This window comes from Calonectris borealis, chromosome 20 (genome assembly GCF_964195595.1).
Source record: "Calonectris borealis chromosome 20, bCalBor7.hap1.2, whole genome shotgun sequence".
NCBI lineage: Eukaryota > Metazoa > Chordata > Aves > Procellariiformes > Procellariidae > Calonectris > Calonectris borealis.
In genome coordinates this window covers 5,204,650-5,227,739 of record NC_134331.1, presented here as the reverse complement: position 1 = coordinate 5,227,739, position 23,090 = coordinate 5,204,650, and the positions used below count along the sequence as shown (strand labels likewise).

Genomic DNA, 23,090 nt, shown 5'->3' with positions numbered 1-23,090 from the left:
GGGCGGCGCGCGAGCCTCGGCCACGCCCCCGGCGGGCGGGGCGGGGCCGGGCTGGTCCGCGCGCACGTGATAGCGCGGCGGCGGGCGCCGGGAGCCGTTGGCGGGATGGGGCCGCTGCGCGCCGCGACGGGGCTGTCGCTGCTGGTGCTGGCGGCAGGTATGGGGCTGAGGGGCCGGGGGGGAGGCCGCGCCGCGGCCGTGCCCCGGGCAGTCTGGGAGCGACGGCCTCCGGGCACGGCACGTCCTGCGGCCGCTGCCGGGAAGGGCCTGGGCTGAGCCGCGGGACGTTTCCGAGCCTCGCCGCGGCCGACACCGCCGCGCCGGGGGCGGCAGCCGGGGGGGACGCGGCGAGGGGGGTGGGGAAGGGGCCGGCGCTGCGGGAGCAGGTCGAGCTCGGGGCCGGGCCCGGGCCCGGGCCCGTGCGCGGTCCCAGCGGCCCCAGGCAGGGCTGTCGCCGTGTCCCCGCCGGGGACTCTCGTGACCTTGGCCGTCGTCTCCTCCCGCCCCGGCTGGCTGGGATCTGCGCTCCCCGGAGCCCCAGGAAACCCTTTTGGAGCAGGAACGTGGAAATTCAGGTGCCCATTGATGCCCTGGGTAAAGTGGGTGGGAGAGGCTCCCCACAAACAGGGCAGCCCTTCTCATCGCTGTTTTACCCTGAGCCGCCATCTGTCCTTCCTGAAAAAGACCCCCAGACGCTCTTCCGTTCCTTGGCAGGGGTGATGAAGAAGCCGTCTAAGCCAGCATGAGGTTATTGCAGTGCCGTCTGATAGTGGCTGACAGGAGCACGGGTCCCTGGCCACAGTGTTACCTGTGAGACCTTCGGGTCGGGGGCTGCAAGGAGCCCAGCAGCCCTATCGGGGTGTCACCACTGTGGCAGTGAGGGCTGATCAAGGAAGCGAGGTGTTGCCCACACTGGTATAACCTGCTCAGCGCTGTGTCCTGTGGATCAGCAAAGACTGGGCACTGTGGCTTGAAAAAGCCTTATTGCTGCTTCTCCAGTGGACCACTGCCTTCTGCCGTGATCGAGATTAAGGGGTGTAGTTTCAAAGGTCTGGTTCTGGGAAGGTGTCTGTGTCCTAGATGGAGAATAGACTGACTGCTTAAGTTGACGAGACTCCGCTGACTTAATTGAGTTTAGGATTAGATCTTGGGTTCGTTTGGAAGTGACCCCTCTGTCTATCCTGCATTTACTCTCCTTGGGGACTGTAAAGTGATTTGATATTCCCAGCGACTAAGATTAAAGTGTTGGATCCCTGAAGGAGCCCTTGTGCCCCTGAAGCTGGTGTGAGTTGTCTGTTGTGTCTAGTGGGCCTGTGCTTTCGGCCCAGGCCTTCTAAAGACTTTAAATGTTTCCCTGGTAGAAAAAAATTATCCTAGCTATTGGGCTGCTGTTTCGGCAGCTGCTGTAACGTCAGGCCCTGGTAAGTAAGCACTTAATTACACACTTCATTCATTCATTGATGGTAACTCAGCTATGTGTGTGGGTGTAAGTATAGGCAGGTTTCTTAGAGTAATTTTTTTTAATGGAAGCACTTCTAATTATCACACCCAAGATTGAAATGTAATGTGTTGGAACGAATCTAGTGGAAAGCTCAAAGATGAGCCTTTTTACCTAGCTGATTTTTATTTTTATTTCCTCCCCAAGGTGCGGTTCTGAGGCAATCCCAAGAGCCCAAAGAGCTGTGGGGATATGTGCAAGTTCGAAGTAAGGCCCACATGTTCTGGTGGCTCTACTATGCAAATAACCCAACCAAAGACTTCACAGAACTACCTCTTATCTTGTGGCTTCAGGTAAGGCTGGGTGAAAGACATTTGCATCTGTGCCTGGTTCAGTCTGATGGGTATCTTTCAGCTCTACAGAAATAGGATACAAAATTGTCTGATTCCAAATGATTTACCTTGTAAAAGAGGTATTCAGGTTAGGAAAAAATAATGGCAATATCATTCTGCAGTTGTGGGGTGCCTCGACTGCTCACCTTCCATCAAGTTACATTGCAGAAATAGAGGTTGTTCTTATCTTTTATACAACAGTAGTGCTTTTTGTGCCAGACTCTACAAGTACATTGTAGCGTCACAGCTCCTTTCCTGAAGAGCTTACAGACTAAACAATGTTCAGAGAGAGAGTAGATAAAATGATCAGAGATTTAGAAAGATTTCTAAATGGAAACAAGTAAGAGAGACTTCTTGTTTAGAGATTGGTCCCATTCAGTTTGATAAAAGGCAGTGGTGTGTGCTCCACGTTCACTTCCAGCAGTACATTTCAGAAGTTAATGTTGAATATAATCACTTGACGACTTGGTCTTTTTCTTTCTGGGTTATTTCTTCAGAGTGAAATTCACATGCTGTACGTGCTGATAAAACTAATGACTTGCAAACCTCTGTAGATAGCTGGCTTCTGCATTCGTATTAAGGGAATAAGGGGAAGGGTTTTCAAACTGCACGCACATAGCATGCAACTCATTAGATGCTTTCACAAGTGGGTAATTGCTGTTTAAATTCTTGCTTTCAGAAATGGCATGTGTACACATAATGAAAAAGGACGAGGAAGAGACCCTTCTTTGCAAATTAACATGTAGTGCAAAAGCCATTTTTTAAAATTTACAATATGTCATTCTCCTTACTGGCTTGCTTTTATTTTTCTCCTATCTGTCATATCTATACCATATTGCCTTTTAACTTATTTGTCATTTGGTATTTCCCCACAGGGAGGTCCAGGAGCTTCAGGCTGTGGTTTTGGGAACTTTGAAGAGATTGGCCCATTAGACAAGGAAATGAAACCAAGAAATACAACCTGGGTATAGTGGAGAGTTCAGCTTCTAAGTATTGATTGCAAAATGTTTGGTGCTTATGTAAGCAGATGATTGCTATCATCACAGAACAGTTTTCATTTAAAGTTCAATAGAACTATAATATTTCATCTTAAAATAGTGTGGTTAATGAAATGGCTTATATGAATATCCTTGTTAAGAACTGAAGAATAGACCTGTTAATTTGATTTGATGGAATATGTCTGGGCTTCCATGAACTTGTGAATTGCAGACATCTGAGAAACTGAGACCAGGGAAATTCTAGAAAGATGTTATTTCAGATTATAGCTTCATTGCGTACAGTCATAGAGGTTTTTCTGGATGGCTGGCAGTGTATAACCAATGGCTCGTAATTACAAGTCCAGTATGGCCTTCAAGGGAAAACAAATTACAGCTGCCTATGAAGGCGGAGGTTTATTCAATGAAATGTATTTGTGCTCTAAACTACCAATAGTCTGGAGCTTTAAGCTACCAACTTTCTGGAGTTCCCTAGATCGTATGGGTGATCTGCCCTTGGGTCACTGGGATTTTTTGGGTGCCTTTCTTGTTGCAGATTGGGCAAATTGAAAGACCTTATGTTGTACCTCTTTATTTGTGAGCCTTATTGCTTTGAACCATGTGAGCTATCTGTGTGCTGATCTATTGATTTTATTTGTACACTTATAACTATGCAACTATAGCATTTGCTATAGCAATTTCACAAAAGCCCAGCAACTCAAAAGAAAAAACATCTTATTTTACATTCTGATAGACAAGTCTCACCTGTACCATTCTCTCTTTTGGACTTGCACCTAATTTTTCTGCAAGTTCTTTCAGGGCCAGAGATTCAGTGGCTCAGTTAAACATTTGTGCCATCAAAACTAAAGTTTGCCCTGGTCCTGAACTGAGGTTTCATACAAACCTTCTTTCTGCTTGTACAGTTGCAGGCAGCCAGTATCTTGTTTGTGGATAATCCTGTGGGCACTGGATTCAGTTATGTGGATGATTGTAGCTTGTTTGCCAAAAACCTTACCACAGTAGTTTCTGACATGATGGTTTTTCTTGGAGAATTCTTCACATGTAGAACAGAATTCCAGGTAAGTGATTTGAATTCTTAATTAGAATTCAAATTTTAGTTTGCTTTTAAACAGATCTCAAAAGGAATTAGTGAACAGCCTTCCAGATGGGCAGTGTTTGCTACTGCGTAGCCTGCATTTGGTGCATGTGCAGGTATATCCACTGCCTCTTATTTCCCACGATTCCGAAGCGGTATCTTGAATTTGGTGCTAGTTAGATAAGCAGTGTGGTGGATTATTGTCTGTCATGCGATCCGAGAAGCATGTAGGATCACAGCTGTTTCTAGTTCCAAAATACTGAAGTGCCTGCTTCAAAACTTCCCCCAGTAATTACACCAGGATGTTATAGAAGTCTTTTCTGCAGCTTAGAATCGGAAAAATATCCAGTGTTTGGTAGTGAGAGGTGAACAGCCAGTGCCTGGGTTCTGTGGGATGTGGGAGATGGTTGGAGGTATCCTCTGCCCTCTGTCCAACAGGTTCATTGTGTGGCTTCTCTCTCTCTCCAGACCATCCCATTCTACATATTTTCTGAATCTTATGGAGGTAAAATGGCTGCTGGCATTGCTTTAGAGCTGCATGAGGTAAGTAGTTGGAGGATGTAGTTCACTTTTCACTAAGATGTGGTGTTCTACAAGGACTTATATTTCCTGGAATACACTGTCCCTGTTGCCTAATTCAGGCTGCTACTTATTTTTTTCACTTAAAGAAAACTGTTTCTAGAGTCATGAATATCTAACTAAAAGTTGATTTTTTTTTTTTTTTTGGTGGTTTGTTTGTTTTTGTTTTTTCTCTTATTCACCAAGGCTGTTCAAAAAAAGACCATAAAGTGCAATTTTATGGGGACTGCTCTTGGAGACTCATGGATTTCTCCTTTGGGTATGTTTAAAATCCTCAGACTGTGGGTGGTTTGTTGTTGTTGTTATGTTTGTTGGTTTTTTTACCATTCCATGGTACCTAGAGTCAAAAATGCCAGCCCTGCCTTAAGTGAATTAAATCTCTAGTGAGTCTGGTAAATTAAAGAAATACTTCAACATTGCAAGCTGTGATTGAAGTATGTACCTTTAGAACGTATCTGGATTATGAAAAGTCAGAGAGCAAAGTCAGGGAGGAGCATACTTGCATTTGAAGTGGGGTGGTGGTGAAATGTCCCTGCACATCTCTACAGCCTCTGAGGTGTTTTGGTAAGAGTACTGCACTTAAAATGTGGCCACCGAATGATTCACAAGGCTGCAACTGAGGTTTTCTCTTTCTTTTCACAAGAAGTCCTTGTGCTGAGGAATTGATGTGCTCACAGACCTGGAAGAGAGAGGGTGTTTGAGGACAAAAAACAAATCAAAGGACTTCAATGGGATTTGCAAGGGCAGGCTCCACAGATTCTCTGCAGCGTGGGACAATATCAAGCAAACTCCTATCTGTCTTAGGATCAGCTGATCCTTGAGACCTTATAAACAAACTTGTTATAAAACAGGTTTGTTTTATAACTAGATTCTGCCCCCCCCCCCCGCCCCGTAACTTTTGCAAAGAGATCAGTTTAGACAATGCCCGTTCACTTGTCAGATCTCCCTCCATGTTGTAGCAATGTGCTGCAGTGTTGGGGTGAGAACATTTTGGTAAGAACATGTCTGTTGCTTTAAGTAAATTTCACTGATTAATATTTAGGGGGTTAACGATGTTGCAGTGCTTTTATTGGTTCTCAGGATTTGTAAAGAACCTGCTCTGTGGTGCATAACCTTTGGGCTAAACTGAGCTGACAGTACATTTTTACTGATGAATTCATCTCCATATGTTTTTGTCACAGTCGTTCTTGCTACAATAAAGGAAAAGTAAAGGAAATCATATGTCAAAAACTTAGATGTTTGAAATCTGTTCTGTTTCTTTAGACTCCGTGCTGTCTTGGGGGCCCTATCTTTACAGCACTGTAAGTACCTTCTTAAACTCTTGGTCCTCACCTTATTACTTGTACTGCCATAGAGTATAAATGGATGTTGTTTTTTAAGGTTAGCTCTTAGCCAGAATAAAACCTCAAATGCATGGGGACTGTTAGTGAGAAATTAATGTGAAATTATAATTAAAGCTGTCCTCCTTTGTGTTTGTCTTCCAGTCTCTCCTTGATGATAAAGGCCTAACAGAGGTGACTGCTGTTGCCAAAGAAATAATGGAGGCAATAAATAAAAATCAATATGGGCTGGCTACTGAGCTCTGGGGCAAGGCTGAAGATGTCATTGAAGAGGTGAGATCTTCTTTGACCAGCATAACTAACTAACTGGTGCTTGGGGAGGCACACAATTTCAGGTTATCCTTTCTGTGAGCACTGGGTTGGTGTGAATCCTTCATCCAACCCCCTGCCCAGTCGTTTTTGCCAGTATATGTTTTATCCCAGTGCTGATATAAGAGCTGTGCACCACTGTGTGATTGTAAGAGGCAGTGGGCAGGGCGACCCACGTGGGCTTGCAGTATTGCATCAAGGTTTCAACCTGGCACATCACTTAAATAGATGCTTAATTTTTAGCATGCAACTAGTCCTGTTGATTTCTATAGAACCTGGTTTCAACTTAAATAAGCTATGTGTCCTTGAAAGCTTTGTTTTGAATATTGAAAACTGCATCCAGCAAGACACAAGTTTCAAGTTAAGCATAGATCTCTATTTAAAGAACTACAATAGGTGCACAGGGTGGAAAGGAACCTCAGGTTTTGTCCTGTTACTGTGGGTTACTGCATCTTAAAACATAGGTAAAGTTTTGCTCTTGTTTTTCCTGTTGAAGGGTTGCTCCAAGGTTGCTCACTCTTTCCTGTGCTTTTATTTTAGTAGGAGTAAAGCTCTGGCTTCCTCAGACTAAAAGACTAATCTGAGCTCCTTCCTTTTCTCGCTCTTGTTTTGTTTTGTTTTGTAACTGACAGTGCCTTGCACATAGTTGGTTTCACTTCTTACTGTTTGGAAGGAACCTGTGGTTCCCACTTTGCATTTCTCTTCAAGTCTGCTTGTCTTCTTCTCCCAGTTGTGATACTGCTGTTAGGGTGCAGGCACTTCAGTTCTTCTAGGTTTGCTGTTGTGAGCTGATTTCTGACCTATGCATCAGAACTTTAAAGATTCAAAAATTGAATAAAGCAGGGCTTCAAGAATCTCGAGTAACTTCTGTAATGGCAACACTGATCACGCTTGTCCTTTGGATGCACGCAGCCTGCTGTCTGCATCAGAGCTGCCATTCTGCAATTCTTGGACTCGTCCAGATGTTAGCAGTTCCAAAAGAGCGGTAGCTGATCCTATCACCATGTTCTTAAGGAAGCATTTGAGATTTTGAAGGGTTGTAGGTTGGGAGGATGTTGAGCAAGAGGCAGCATCAGGCTAGACTAGATATAACAGAAGAGACCATCTGAAAGCATCACCTGGTGTTGCAACTCTCTGTAATGAGTAATGAGAGTCCGCAGTCATTTGCGGGGTGTAAGGCTTCCTGTAGCTTCACATCCGTTTCAGAGAAATAAATAGCATCTCTGGCACAACCCGTGTGTGAACAATGCAGGCTTTGGAAAACTCTTCCCCACTTCTCAAAGCAAATGTAGCACCAAAGTTTTTCCATAAGTATCTTCCTGATGTGCAAGTAAAGTGGCAGGTCACGGGGTTCTTTATTTAGGACTGACTTATCTCTTTTTTCACAAGAGAGTCGGTTCCTCAGACCTGAGAAATGTTTTTGTTACAGTGTTACTGAAATTATCTTGTGTTTTCAGAACACAGACAATGTGAACTTTTATAACATCATGAATAAGGAGGTTCCAGAGATGAAATCAAATGAACAAGAAAATCTCCATCTCAGTAAGTTGTATTTAAGTACTTGAGCTTCTGAGGCCCTGTGTTTGCATTTGCGTAACCTTCAACTCTGATAGTGGGAACAGCCTCAATTTAGCACGTCCTTAAAATGAGGCCTTCAGATACAAGTTGAGCAGAACTTGTTTGCTCTTGGATAAATAGGAATGTGGAACAACCCTTCTATAGATTACACCTCCACCTATACATCCTGCACAAATTATTCCAAGGAAGTAGTCAGTGTAATTGCAACATAATTTTATGACCTTTAAGTTACTTCCTCGTAATGTCTTTCATTTCTGTCTTCAAGCTAGGACACAAAAATGTCTCATCAATATAAATAATCCAGATCAGACTCTCTTGCTCCATGATGTTTATGCATCAATGTGAAAAACACATGTATAGAGTTTCTTTCAAGCTCTTTCTCTCTTTCTCTTGGCTTCAGCAGGGAAGGTGAATGGCACAGTTAACTCTCAAAAGTAAAGCGTTGCAGGTCTCTTGTGGAGAAGAAACCATATCTGTACCAAGTGGCGAAAGCAGAACCTGATACTTTGAAAAAGTGCTGTGTTAGCCAAAAGTAGAAATGGGTGGTTGGGTTCTTCCCATATCATCTCCTGACCTAAATAAGGCTTGACTTCAGTGGTTTCTAATAAAAGTAACCAAATCTCTCTCTGTGGTGTTGCATTTTCATTAGAGAAGAATTTGTTGGCCACGACTGTAACACTGAAAATTGCTATCTATGCAGGATGACTGTATTAAATGTGCCACTAATCAAAGTGTGTCTTTTTCAGTAGGACTTTACCAGCGCCATGTCAAAAATATGCATAAGGACAGCCTAAATGAATTGATGAATGGACCCATCAGAAAGAAGCTAAAAATTATTCCTGACTGTGTGAAATGGGGAGGTACTTTCCTGTCCACTGGTGTGGATCTAATGAGTGCATTATTGCATTTTACAATATTGCAGTCTGTAGCAAGATGCTTTACTGTAGTAAGCAGTCCAGTTAAATTGTCATTATCCTTGGGCCTAAGAAGAGGACTTATTTTCAGAAATGACCATGTCATGGGGCAGGGCTGTGGGAGCAGATGTGGTTCTGGTACTGGTTCTGCTGCTTGTATCCATCTTTGGTCAAGCAGTTAAAAATACAGGGGGAGGAAGCAAACATCCTCCATGTCTCAGCAGCTGGTTTCTGACTTTCATGCAATCTTGCTGAAATTCCTGTCAGTTTTTTCTCTGCCAGAAACCTGTTATCATGTAATGCTGCATGGTGTGGAGGGGAGGGCATGAAACAGAAAGGAAGGCTTAAGGACTGATGCCAGCACCCTGTATGTGTATAATGGGAGCCAGAAGCTACAACGCTGTGTGTGAGCTCCAGTGGGAGCATAGCTGCTTTCTGGTTCTCTTTAGTTCCTCAGACTGATAAATCACTGGCTGCTGCTTTGGGCTAGGACTGTTTTTTATGCAGCCATGAACTGCGTTTTAGGACCTTTATCCAGTTGCTTCTGTCCCAGCTTGGGGATGACATTCTTCATTGGTTAAAATTTGTCTTCCTTCTGGTTCCAACCAGGTCAGTCCAAAGATGTCTTTGAGAACATGGCTGAGGACTTCATGAAACCTGTCATTGATATTGTTGATCAGCTTTTGGCAGCCAAGGTCAATGTTACAGTCTATAATGGGCAGCTGGATCTCATTGTTGACACCATGGGTAAGGAACTTCTGGACTGCGGTTGGGAACAGAACACGTGATGAGTAGAATGTGAAGTTGCCAATAATATTGGTACCTGGATCTCTCCAGTCTTCTGTGCAAATCTGCTATCTAACTGGCAATGCTTAAATACTACAGTCATAAATGAGCAGCTCTTAGTATGTTTTATTTACCTCCCTCTGAGAGAGGCAATTCCTTTACCTCCATTACACTGTTGGGAAATGGATCTGCAACATCAATAATTGCTTGTTTCAGTGAAGGCCATAAGTAAGTAGGTAGCTAATAATTAACTTAATTCTTCTGGATAGACACATATATATGCAAGTATGTACGCTCATTCATAAATGAAGAATGAGGATAGATGAATAAATATATGGAGATTATCCTCTCTTCTCCTGCTGTGCCTTGAAGATCCTGTTCTCTGGGGCAAAGGCCATATCTTGCTGCAGATTTGTGCACAATACAGGTCAGGCTTCACCGGGTGGCCTGCAGCAGAAAGCATGGTGCCAGGTGAGATGGGACAAGGGTGTTGGTAATTAATCAGGGAGGGTGCAATTGAAGAGTGATCACACCTGCTGCTCAGTGACATGTGTAGGCTCCTGCACGTCTTGGCCACGCGGGGGCTTTGTTTGTCCCTTGCTGCTTGCAAGATGCAGGCTTGATCAAGTGGCAGTTTGGGAGCGAGGCCAAGTGTTGCTGGAATGCCTCATGCTGTGAGACTGCAGTGGTCTCTTCCATTCACCTCTTCTTATTGATTTAACTAATCTGCAGTCACAGACTGCGCAAACATCTTCCTGTGTTGTGAAAGGCTTTCTCCTGTGTCTGTCTCTGCCCTCCTAGATATTCAGATGCCCTTCATGAACAACATAGCAATCAATAAATAGGAAACAGAGTATTTAGGCTGTCAAAACAGATGAGCAGTTAGTGGTGCTCCAGTTTATCACATTTTGAGCTAAAATTGAGCTGCAGTTAACATGTAAATTCCTCCAGTAGTTTAGAGGTGGGCTAAACCTTTGTCCCCCTTGGTGTCCTGGCATTGGTCTTTTTGCTTTCTTGAGCTCCACCTTCTCTAGCAGGCACCTGAAAACAGAAAACCTTTCCAGGTTCTTCTTGATGAGTGACTGTAACAAATAGAGAAGCGGTGTCTCTTCTGATTTCCAAGAGGGGGACTTGGTGTGGCTGATCCTTCTCCATGGCAGGAGATTCAAGGTGTTTGAGGAGTAAAGCAAAATATGTCAGAATTGCTAGGACTGCAGGGCCTCTAAGAGGCACGTGTTCAACTTGTGCAATCATAAGTCCGTTTCACATACATCTTCACTGTTTGCTTTTTCCCTTCTCCCTCCATTGGTTTGTTTCAGCTTGTCCTGAACACAGCCTTGGTCATTTTCCTAGGCATAGCAAAATTGTTTTTAGAATCTGAGCACACAGAGACTTTCCACTAACTCTGCTGTATTGGTGTCTAATACAGTGGGCATCCAACTGAACTTGGGACTCCCAGGTTACTATGTCAGTATCAGTAATCAAGCATCTCTTATCTCTAACAGGCCAGGAGGCATGGATCCGGAAACTGAAATGGCCTAATTTGGACCAGTTCAACCAGCGAAGGTGGAAAGCACTCTATGTGTCTCCAGAATCCACTGAAACAGCTGCTTTCCACAAGGCCTATGAGAACTTTGCTTTCTTCTGGATTCTTAAGGCTGGGCACATGGTAAATAATATACTTCTTGGGATGGGATGCACCATTATCAGAAAGAAAACTGAAGATGCATATACGCTTACTGTCTGCTTCCTTGTAGCAGCTGCTTACCATGTGCTCTCATCTCTGTGCTAGGTACCGTCTGATCAAGGAGAGATGGCACTGAAAATGGTCAGGATGGTGACCCAACAGCAGCACTAGGGAAGGGGAGACCAGCTGGTATGGCTTCCTGCCGAATGTCAGTGCTCTTGCAGAATGAGAGCCCAGAATAATAAGCCGCAGGAGGAACAATGGCTATTTGGACACATAGCCTCTCTGATCTTGCTGATAATGTGCACAAGCACTTGTGGAAAGGCATTTTTTTCCTTGAATGCGTTGTTGCTTTTGAATTTGTAAGCTGTGATTTGCTGTCTTTACACTGTTCATAATGACTCTTCCAGAGGGAAGTCCACTGTCATAAACAACTAGCTCTGAGCTTTTGCCTTTGACTTGGAAGGATTTTGTGCTTTTGTAAAAAGCTGCCCTTCCCTGAATGCTTTCTTGACTGTTCACACACCAAGACGAAAACTATTTGAGTCCTGACATATTTGCTGTTTGTTCCTCTCAGAGAGCTAGCCTGTTTCATGAGGCCGTGGAATGTTTCTTCCTTTGTCCTCAGGCCTCTGCTTGAGTCACCTGGCTGGATTACAAGCTGAAGACATGGAGATGCCAGGATAGAAGACCTGCCCTACAGGGATTACAGTCCATCTCATCTTGCTGAGGTGCCTGAGTTAGGATCCAAGATTCTTCAGGCTTCCTGTGCTATGGAGAGAGAACTGCCCCCCCCAGAGGAGGATTTGACCTCTTTCATCTGACCGTTTGTTTCTTGTTTTCATTCTCTTTAATGACCGTTACTCAAACTTTGCCTTTAGCCTTAATACCTAAAGCACATACAGCAGGAATTCCTGCTTTCCTGTGCGCTGAAGCAGGAGCCCTGTTAATACCCTCTTCTTGTACAGAAGAGAGTCCTAATGGACAGAAGCCTCTTAAAACCTTCTGAGCTTAGCATGGAGAGTGGAAAGGAGAGCATTATTTGAGCAATAATAGCATAATTCTGAAAGATAATAGCAGTGTTTGAAAGAAGGATATACAAGCTAGAACCAATATATTGATCCATATTTTTCTAGAGCTTTTTTTAAGTCTTGCAGAGACCTATTATTTTGAAACAACATTTTTTTTTTTTTTATATAGTACACAAGAGGAGACTTGGTCAGACATCATTTGATTTCTGCTATGAAGCACAAAATGACCGGTGTTTTTTGGTGTCTGATAGGAGGCACAACAGCTTGTTCCAGCTGTCAGAATCCTAAATAAATAGCAACCCCTCAATTACTCCAGCAAACTGAAACTGTCACGAAATGTCTGATAGCGTTGGCTTAGCAAGGACTGAAGCATAATGCCGTGTAAACACATATGCAATCACCCAGCAGCTGGAGTATTGGCACCTAGTAATTGCTTTCCTTCTGTGTTCTTTGCTTGAGCTGTATTCTTGAGAACTTTATCAATGCAAATCCAGATTTTTTTTTTAAGATGTTTTTCAATAAATGCAATAGGTCTAATTCATCTCTCTTTGGCATCGCATTGATTTCACTGCTTGAAAATCGCATCTTTTCTGTTTTGGCTTTTCAGTGTAAAGCCCCCGCCAATGGGAGCAGATGCAGTCACATCTGAGGGGAAGGGTCCCAGACTGTGCTCTCCCCCGTGACCGCATTGCATCATGAGGAGCACATGCACTGGGGACCACAGCCCCTCCCATCCTTTCCACAAAATGCACCCCTTCAGAGCATGAGGGGCAACCCAGAATGGCTAGGCAGGATCAAACCAGCAACTGTCTCTATTTTCTTTCTTGTTGAACATTAGATGAACAAGAACAAGAGGAAGGTCATAGAAGCGTGTAAATCCACATATCTGCATTCTTGGAATATTTTAAAATACGCCAAGTAAATAAGTATGTCTGAACCTGGGCAGTTTGAATTGGCTTGTAGTCCTGAATCCTGTTATATACAGTACTGTGCATCATGCCTAAACACCTAATACTATAGATCTTGATAGAGGGAAAAAATTGAAAAGATGGTACTCCAGAAGGCAGCATTTACTGCTGTTCTAATGCTTCTTTATCAAATGGGACATTCATTCACGTTGCCTAGAGCTTATGCTCAGTGATAGGCCTGAGACATCTGTTTCTTGTCCTGCTTTGTTTTAGCTTTTGCAGGATTTTCTGTTGGCAAAGAGATGGCTTATGAGGAAAAAAGATGGTTTCAAGAAGGCTAGTGATAATGATTTGTTGGTTTTAGTGGCTATGCTAAATGTAAACATGGAATAAAAATACTTGCCCGTGGAGACAGGGCCTTAAATAGTGTCCATTTAAATAAAAACAACACAAAAGCAGCAATCCTTTAACATCAAGGAAGATTCCTTCCTTTTATTTCACCAAAGGCTTTGTAACTGGTGCATCACAGCTCTGGATCATCACAAAGGTGGGTCACCTGTCCAGCAGATGCTGTAAGAAATCGGTTGCTTTGAAAGGAGTTCAGGTCCCGCTGTGTATCTGATTAGCAGTGACATACTTTGTCCATTTTGATTTCATGCAGTATGCTATTTCCAGATAAGGGCTGTCACTTGGCAAATCCATTAGAATTAATCATTCTAAATATTAACAAGATTTTATACAGATGCTGGACCAGTCAAAAGAAAACAGCCCAACGTTTGTATTTCATCCTCTGCAGCTGCAGGCTTTGATTGCATAGGTAGCCTGAGAACCACTGACTTATTTTGCTCACCATCAGTTGAGGATAATTTTCATAGAAACAAATCTGTGTTAAAAATCAGTAATTCAGCACTGCCTCTTCAGCATGAACAATTTTGGCTTTCTGTAACTCTTTCTTTTCTAAGCCAGAGAAAGAAACCTAAAAATAATCCACTACGTGATAAACAGGTGTCTCTTGTCTTTTTCCTTTCTATTTTGCTGGATCTGGAAGGATATAATGGGGAAGGGTCACTCGATGCATCCACTGTGCCTTAAACCAGGTCACTGGTACACAGAGCATACGGGACAGATGGACCTTTGGTCTGGCTTTTACAGCTGTTCCTATGCAGTAGAGGTTGAGACTGGTGCGGACAGATGGACGCAGGAGGCGAGAGATCTGCCCCATTTGCTGCCATAGGGGTATGTGCAGGCACAGTATTTGTGTCTTTGTGTCTAATGTAACTAATCTGGCATGGAGTGTTTTTGCCGTAGGAAGAGTGAATCACATAAGCTATTTCTAAAGGGAATTTGGTACATAATGCTCACCAATTTTATGTCTTTAAATTTTGAGGCTTAGCAGTGGGCGTGTAGCTGTGTATTGAGTTATCTTTTTTTCAGAAGATGAACATTTTGAAATGTTGCAACATCTGCTTATCTCGGGATTCAAAGTCACAACAGAAGAAGAACATCTGTGTACTGAGGCAAGATTGAAGCACTTGAGCACTTGGAGCACTTCTTCATTGTCGTGTTATGTCTATTATCCTGTAAACATTCTGCTGTATGGCAGCACAATCTCTGTGTGTCACTTCTGAACTCTGGGGTATGTTCATGTTTTTCCAGAAGGGATTCAGGAAAGGAGTAGTAATTTGTCTGACCCATAGACAGTGATGAAGGAATAGTAAGAACTTGAGTAGAGCACAGTTCACCCTCACAAGGTTTCTCTGAAAACTGGTTTTGGCATTTGCTATATAATAGATTTGGTAGTTAAGGAGTACCTTTAGCTCTTGTGGAGGAACAAATGTACCATTCTGGTCACTGTTTGGGGGGGATTTTATTTTTTTTTCTAGCTGTGGCTGGTGATTGAGGTAGTAGGGGAATGATGTTGGATATATCTGCAGTAGAGGTGTGTTAGTATGAATGGCCTAATGCAGTGGTTTTCATCCTATCTCAGTTTACAAACCCCTCACCTAAAATATTTCCAAGGAAAGCAATGCACCCTTACAGATTTCGTATATTGACCGTTACTCTGCACTTGTATCTACGGACTGTATGATACCGACTACAAAGGAATAGTAAAGGTTCTTTGAAATGATGCAGATGGGTTAGGAATGCCTTGGGAATAGACAGGCCAGACGTTCAGTAGATAAAAAGGCCTTGAAACTTTGTATCTTGAGCAGAATAGATAAGGGGGTTGTGCCAGACTAAGCTAGTTTGTGCTAACGAGAATTGTGCAAACAAAGCCAAGGGTTAAACGGAGCATGCGTAAAGACTGAGTTCAACTAAAGGACACTGTGAGGAAGACTATCGACGACCACCAGAGGACCCTGGAAGACCACCGAAGGATAGAAGGGCGCATGTGTCAAAGGCTTGTACATACGTTAATGAATTCCAGGAAATAACATGAATATTTAGATTATTTCTGGGAAATGTAATGAATATGTATACTCTAATTGTATACAACTTCTGTGGTTGAGTAATTTGGTGCACACACGAGGAGGAGCGATCCCCTGTGTGCCTGGCGCCGCATTAAAGCACGCCTGCTTTCTAAAACCCCAAAATCGAGTCTTGGAGAGTTCTTATTTCACCAACTTACGATAACAGTTTTGGCACCCCAGATGGGACATTGCTCTTGAGCCTCAACGGATCCTGGGATGGCGGAACCTCAGCTGGCACTGAGGGATTCTCGGAGAAGATTTCTCCTGATCCCTGGACCAAAGAGCCCCTGAGCAAAGACCGCTAATTGTGAGTATTAAGGCATTCTTTCAGGAATTTGGTTACCTGCCCGTAAGTCACAGCAAAAGCTCCGCAGAGTTGGGCTGAGAACCCGGGAAGGGGTTAGAGTCCCCGCTTAAAGTAAAATCTGAATAAGCCTGCGGTAACTATTATTTGTCTACTTACTGAGAATGACACAGGGGTTCGAGTCCCCTTCGATTGTTTTGTGTAAAGGTATTGTCTATTGTTACAGTGATTGAATATTTGTGGTGGTGGTGTGCGAAAAGTTTGTTTGTGTGGTTTCCCGTGTGCAGAATGAGTGGCAGATCATCTACTGGTGGGGGGATTTTAAGAAAATCACCTTTGGGTTGCATTTTAACACATTGGAAACAAATTGCAGATCCCCTGGAGGGACCACAAAAAGAGATGGTTTGATTAAGTATTGTAATCAATGGTGGCCATTATATAAAGTAGAAGACGGAGAAAAGTGGCCAATGAATGGAACTTTGAATTATAATACTTTGTTGCTTATAATACTTTGTTGCAATTAATGCTGTTTCTAAGGAGGGAAGGAAAATGGGATGAAGTTTTGTATGTTGATATGTTCTTTACTCTGAGGGAGCATCCTGGGTGGCACAAGAAATGCGGAATCAATTTAGCCCCGACTGATCCTCTGGTGCTGGTGTTAGAAAAAGATAAGCGAGAGAAGGAAAAAGGGAAAGTGTTTAAAAGGTGCTGTTCGGCAGGTAGCATTGGACAGAGACGTTTGGAACTGACTCAGAAGGAGCAGGAGGAGGATTTAGAAATGTTAGTGGCTCCGGGTTAAGGCAAAGACTTCAGAATCGTGGGTTTGAACCCCTTGAGGCAGAAGGTGGACCCGGTGATGAGTCTGAGAGACGCTGCAGAGCTGCACCAGCGGCAGGGAGCACTCGTAATCGGCAGGGAGCTGCATCGCAAGCGCCCTTGAGACAGGCAGGAGGAAATGACGGTCCTGTTGTAGCGAAAGTGCCTTTTTCCATTACAGACTTAAACAACTGGAAGATAGCTGCTGGAAGTTATAGGGAGGATTCCGATCATTTGAAATGATGATAAAAACTCGGGATCCAGACTGGAAAGATATTGAAGTTATTATGCAAGTATTATTTGATAGCACAGAGAGGGAGATGATTCATAAAACAGCAAGGACTCAGGTTGAGGCCCAAATAGCGGCAGGGACGTTACAGGGGCAGCCAGAGCATCACTTTCCTTCGGCAGATCCTGGCTGGGACCCTAATGATAATGGGCAGAAATTGTTATTAATGCAGTATCAAAGGTGGGTTTTGTTTGGTATAAAAAATGCTATACCGAAAGCTATAAATTGGTCAAAATTACATGAGATTAAGCAAGATAGAAGAGTCTCCTACTGATTCTCTGAATAAATGGAAGGAAGCTGTTCAGAAGTACACAACGCTGGATCCTGAGTCAGAGGAAGGGAAGAATCAGTTAGCAACTTCATTTATTGGGCAGTCAACTGAGGATATTCGAAGAAAGCTGCAAAAGTTACAGGGAACGGATGCCAGGGATTTAAGAAAATTGTTGGATAGAGCTTGGTGATATATAGAAACCGAGATCAATAAAGAGAAAGAGGGAATGCTAGACTGATCGCAGCACTTGAGGGAACATATGGTTCTCAAGGGGGGGCCTAGGGGAGGATTTAGGGGTGCTTATCGGGGAAGAGGACATGGTAGAGGATTCTCAAGATCCCCACTAGGGGAAACACAGTGTGCTTATTGTAGGAAAGAGGGGCACTGGAAACGAGAGTGCCCATCCTTGCGGAAGTTTGGGGAATCGGAAACCTCTATGATAGCCGTAGAGGCAAGAGATTGAAGGGGACCGGAGGTACCTTCCCCAGCAGAATCTCTGGTTAAAATTAGGCTGGGGGAAGATGAGGTGGAAGTGGAATGTTTGATTGACACAGGGGCACTTACTCGGTTTTGAACATGAAGAATCATGAGTTAGGTATGATACTGTGAGAATTATTGGTGCAACAGGAAAACCAGAAGTGCGATCCTTCTTCAAACCCTTAAAATTTAAAATTGGAAAACAATGGGTAACACATCAGTTTTTGTACTTGCCAGGTGCGCCAAAACCTTTGATAGGTCGAGACTTATTAGAAAAATTAGAAGCTGAAATAAAATTTAAAAATGGAGAAGTAGAAGTAATAATACCTGAATCTAAATTTGTCCATGCTTCAATACTGTTATTACAGGGAATTAACCAGGCGGAAAGAAAAATCCCAGCCGAAGTTGAGGATGCAGTGATTCCTGCGGTTTGGGCAGGAGAAATACCCGGAAAATCAAAAAGGGCCGAACCAGTAAGAATAGACCTTATACCAAGATCAGCACCGGTAAGATTAAAACAGTATCCTTTAAAGTTAGAAGCCAAACTTGGGTTAGTACCTATTATACAGAAATTTTTGGAGTATGGGTTATTGAGAGAATGTGAATCTAAGTATAATACTCCGATTTTACCTGTTAAGAAAGCTGATGGGAAATCTTATAGGACCTGAGGGCAGTAAATCAAATTGTTCAGGATATTCACCCAGTGGTAGCAAACCCATCTACGTTGTTAACTGCTCTCACTGAGGAGCAGGGATGGTTTACAGTTTGAGATTTAAAGGATGCCTTTTTCTGCATCCCACTTGATCCTGGAAGTCAAGAATTATTCGCCTTTGAGTGGGAAAACCCTGAGATGGGAAGAAAGACTCAGTACACTTGCACAGTATTACCACAAGGATTTAAAAACAGTCCAACGATCTTTGGAAATCAACTAGCAAGAGAACTAGAATTGTGGAGACAAGACAACAAAAATGGGGTAATGTTGCAGTATGTTGACGATGTACTGTTAGCAGAGAACTCTCGAGGAGAATGCTTGGAACTGACAATCAATCTATTAAATTTCCTTGGACTCGGTGGCTACCGAGTGTCAAAAGAGAAAGCCCAAATTGCACAAGAAACCGTAACGTATTTGGGGTTCGAAATTTTGAGAGGACAGAGACAGTTAAGTAATGAGAGAAAAGAAGCAGCTCTCTGCCAACTTCCAGAGCCTCGAAACATCCACGAAGTAAGAACCTTTTTAGGAATGGTAGGGTGGTGTCGCTTGTGGATTGCTGGTTACAGACTGCTGGTAAAACCTTTATACGAACTACTGAAATTATCAAAAGGCCCCCTCCAGTGCACAAGCGAAAATTGGAATGCATATATTCAACTCAAGAGAGCCTTGATGAAAGCCCCAGCTCTAGGGCTGCCCAATCTGGAAAAGCCTTTTGAACTGTTCACCTATGAAGGGAAAGCTGTAGCCCTTGGTGGTTTAACCCAATGCTTGGGAGAATATAAACGAGCAGTAGCATATTTTTCCAAGCAATTGGATCCTGTGAGCCAGGGATAACCTGGATGTTTACAAGCAATAGCTGCAACAGTAATATTAATACAAGAGGCTCGAAAGCTCACCATGGGACAGCAAATAACTATTTATGTTCCACGTATGGTAAGTACAGTATTGAACCAGAAGGGTGGACGTTGGCTGCAGGATATTAAAATATCAGTAGTACTAGTAGAGCCAGATGATGTGATTTTAAAGATTACTGCTGTGGTTAACCCTACCATGTTTCTCACAGCCCGACAAGAAGAGGACAAACCTGAACATGACTGCCTACAGACCATTGAAGAAGTATATTCAAGCAGGCCCGACTTGAAAGACGTTCCCTTGCAGAATCTGGATTGGGAACTATACACAGATGGCAACAGTTTTATTAAAGAAGGAAAGTGAGTATCAGGATATGCAGTCGCGACGGTTGAAACGGTGATCAAATCGCAGGCATTGCCCACCAAAACATCGGCTCAGAAGGCCGAGTTAATTGCCCTCACCCGAGCTTTGCAGTTAAGTAAAGACAAACGTGTAAATATTTGGACTGATTCAAAATATGCTTTTGGAGTAGTGCACGTGCATGGAGCAATCTGGAAAGAGAGAGATTGTCGGCGCAAGGGACAGAAGTGAAACATAAAGAACAAATTATGAGTTTCCTAGAGAGTATAAAAGCCCCTGCTGCTGTAGCAATCATGCATTGTAAAGCTCATCAATGGGGAAGAACCACTCAGGAGCGAGGAAATAAGCTGGCTGATCTAGCGGCGAAGCGGGCTGCAGAAAAAGGCATAGAGAGGTAAGTGCTAGCTATAGTGCCAGGAAAAAGAATCTCCCTTTGGAAAAACCCTATTTATGATAAGCAGGATTTAAAATTAATCGAGACTTTACACACAGAAAAACGGGAAGATGGATGGGCAGTTACAGGTTTAGTAGTAACACCTCATTCCCTCATGAATAATTTAGTAAAGGAAGAACACAATACTGTGCACTGGGGAACTGAAAATTTACTAAAGCGTTTGCAGAAATCAGTTATTAGCAGGAACATGGTGGAAACTTAAATCAGTCACACAAAGACGTGAAATATGCTGTAGGAACAATCCAACAACACAGAATAAAATCCAATTTGGAAAAACTGATGAGGGACAAGCACCTGGAGAATATTGGCAAATAGATTTTCCTGAATTGCCAAGAAAAGGAGGGCTAAAGTATTTATTGGTCCTCGTGGATACATATACAGGTTGGCCTGAGGCTTTTCCGTGTCGCACCAATAAGGCAAGGGACATAGTAAAAATACCGTTGAAAGAAATAATTCCAAGATTTGGAGTGCCTTTGGGAATGCCATCAGACAGAAGCCCACATTTTGTAGCTAAGATAATTAATGAAATAAGTAGATTGTTAGGTATTAGTTGGGATCTACATACCCCTTACAGACCTCAGTCTAGTGGTAAGGTAAAAAGAATGAATTATACCCTCAAGACTCAGTTGAGCAAATTATGTCAGGAAACCTCGACGAATTGGATACAAGCTTTACCTCTGGCCTTGTTAAGAATTAGAGTCCAACCACAAGGTAGACAATGTCTCAGCCCGTACTTGTTGATGTACGGACAACCATATCAGACACCCGGGCTACCAGGAGAAATGCGAATACGAGGGGAAAGTGATGTGAGGAACTACTTAATAGCCCTTGGGAAAGTTTTACAAGAATTGAATAAATATGTAGTCCCAAATAAATCTCTAAGTCTTGATTCCCCAGCGCATACATTCCAGCCCGGAGACTGGGTGTACGTCAAATCTTGGACCTCTGAACCATTACAGGAAAAGTGGAAAGGACCATTTCAAGTCCTGTTAACAACACATACAGCTGTTAAGGTGGATGGAAAAGGACCCTGGATACACTATACTTGTGTGAAGAAAACTCTACGAGGAGAATGGACTTCTGAGAGGACAGGACCATTAAAGCTGAAACTCTCTCGAATGCAGCGAATTGCGCTTGGAACTTTGACATATACACTGATATTAACTTTTGAATAAGGAATGAAAACACTAAGAGAGTTGATATTCCTTTGTTGCTTTTGGATAGAACTATTCCATGAGGGGTCAGGGAATCCATGGGAGAGGAATTTGCATATAAACTTGTTACAAAGAATAGTCCAAATTGCTAATAAGTCAGATTGTTGGGCCTGCACTCATTTTCCGGAGCATTCAAAGAAGGGAGTTCCCTTAATTGGGATCCCTATACCAGCTAGCATATCTTGGACCACTTTATGGATGAACACCTCTTTTAATACCAGTAGAGAAATGAAAGAACAGGAATGGATAATTGAGACTCCAACTCCAAGACAAAAATATTGTACATGTGTACAACGATGCAGCCCCCCGAAAGGAATGGACAAAGTCCAGTGCCTAACGAAGACTGACTTTGTTGGAAATTATTCTGATTGTAATAAGACTATAAATATTGGAAGTTTAAGCCCTTTTGAATGGCCGGTACCCGAAGGAAGAGGTTGGTATTGGATTTGTGGAAATACGGCCCGTAAGACCTTGCCACCAAATTGGTCAGGAATATGTACTTTGGGAGCAGTAGTACCAAACATTACTGTGGTTGAGAAATTAGAATCTAAAATGTGGCTAAGAACATACCTTCGAAGAAGCAAGAGAATTAGAAATAATCCATTAATAGATAGACCCACAGGGTTTCATTCTTTTGCACGATGGTTTGTCCCATGGTTAAGAGTTAGTGAACTAGAAAAAGCTATAGTAAACATATCTGCTATAATTGAGAAAATTGGGAACGAAACCTGTGATGCTATAAAGGCCTTGCAGGAAGAAGTGTCTGAATTGGCAGAAATAACCCTTCAGAATAGAATAGCTTTGGACATGATGTTAACATCTCAAGGAGGAGTATGCACAGTGTTAAACACAAGCTGTTGTGTATACATAGATCAAAGTGGTAAAATTTCTACTGATTTAGAAGAAATTTGGAAACAGACAAAATTGCTCCATGAAATACAGAAAGATGACACTTCGTATGGATTTGAGGAAACATTCAAATGGTTAACCTCCTGGATTCCTGACCTTAGTCAATGGGTGAAAAAGTTATTAGGTATTTTAATGACTGCTATATTGGTTTTTGTTTGTATATATATAATAATACAGTGCTTTTGGAACTGTTGTTCTATAATTGGAAACCAAAGCTATGAGAAGGTGAGACTAATATAACTACAGTGAAGTTCCCCTTCTATAGTCTCAAAGGGGTTTGATTTATTTTCGATTAAAAACTAGTTATAAGCATTTTTTTATAATTGCAATATGTGTGCTAGAAATCAATTTAATGAGGGATATAGCTTTAACTATATACCCTCAAAAAAAAAAAAGAGGGATTGACCGACTACAAAGGAATAGTAAAGGTTCTTTGTTGAAATGATGCAGATGGGTTAGGAATGCCTTGGGAATAGACAGGCCAGACATTCAGTAGATAAAAAGGCCTTGAAACTTTGTATCTTGAGCAGAATAGATAAGGGGGTTGTGCCAGACTAAGCTAGTTTGTGCTAACGAGAATTGTGCAAACAAAGCCAAGGGTTAAACGGAGCATGCGTAAAGACTGAGTTCAACTAAAGGACACTGTGAGGAAGACTATCGACGACCACCAGAGGACCCTGGAAGACCACCGAAGGATAGAAGGGCGCATGTGTCAAAGGCTTGTACATACGTTAATGAATTCCAGGAAATAACATGAATATTTAGATTATTTCTGGGAAATGTAATGAATATGTATACTCTAATTGTATACAACTTCTGTGGTTGAGTAATTTGGTGCACACACGAGGAGGAGCGATCCCCTGTGTGCCTGGCGCCGCATTAAAGCACGCCTGCTTTCTAAAACCCCAAAATCGAGTCTTAGAGAGTTC

General features: G+C 42.8%; 1 protein-coding gene and 1 long non-coding RNA gene across 4 annotated transcripts; both read left to right on the top strand.

Annotated features, from left to right (window-relative positions):
• Window positions 1-54: 54 nt before the first annotated feature.
• Window positions 55-12,665, top strand: SCPEP1 (serine carboxypeptidase 1). 3 transcript variants are annotated; one of them, XM_075169590.1, is made up of 14 exons: window positions 72-157; window positions 1,646-1,791; window positions 2,706-2,795; window positions 3,728-3,883; window positions 4,369-4,443; window positions 4,666-4,738; window positions 5,743-5,780; window positions 5,964-6,092; window positions 7,586-7,670; window positions 8,453-8,566; window positions 9,230-9,367; window positions 10,912-11,075; window positions 11,199-11,282; window positions 11,722-12,665. In XM_075169590.1, exons 1-13 carry the CDS (start codon window positions 106-108, stop codon window positions 11,262-11,264), a joined length of 1,326 nt encoding a protein of 441 aa, XP_075025691.1. In that variant the 5' UTR covers window positions 72-105; the 3' UTR covers window positions 11,265-11,282; window positions 11,722-12,665. The 3 variants fall into 3 exon arrangements, with proteins under 3 accessions (XP_075025690.1, XP_075025691.1, XP_075025692.1); XM_075169589.1 differs by having other exon boundaries at window positions 55-157; window positions 11,199-12,665; XM_075169591.1 differs by having other exon boundaries at window positions 8,456-8,566; window positions 11,199-12,665.
• A 2,886-nt stretch (window positions 12,666-15,551) lies between these two features.
• Window positions 15,552-23,072, top strand: LOC142090961 (uncharacterized). The gene is made up of 4 exons (XR_012676678.1): window positions 15,552-15,810; window positions 18,029-18,166; window positions 19,436-19,978; window positions 20,936-23,072. It is a non-coding gene; the product is annotated as an uncharacterized LOC142090961 (long non-coding RNA).
• Window positions 23,073-23,090: the final 18 nt, after the last annotated feature.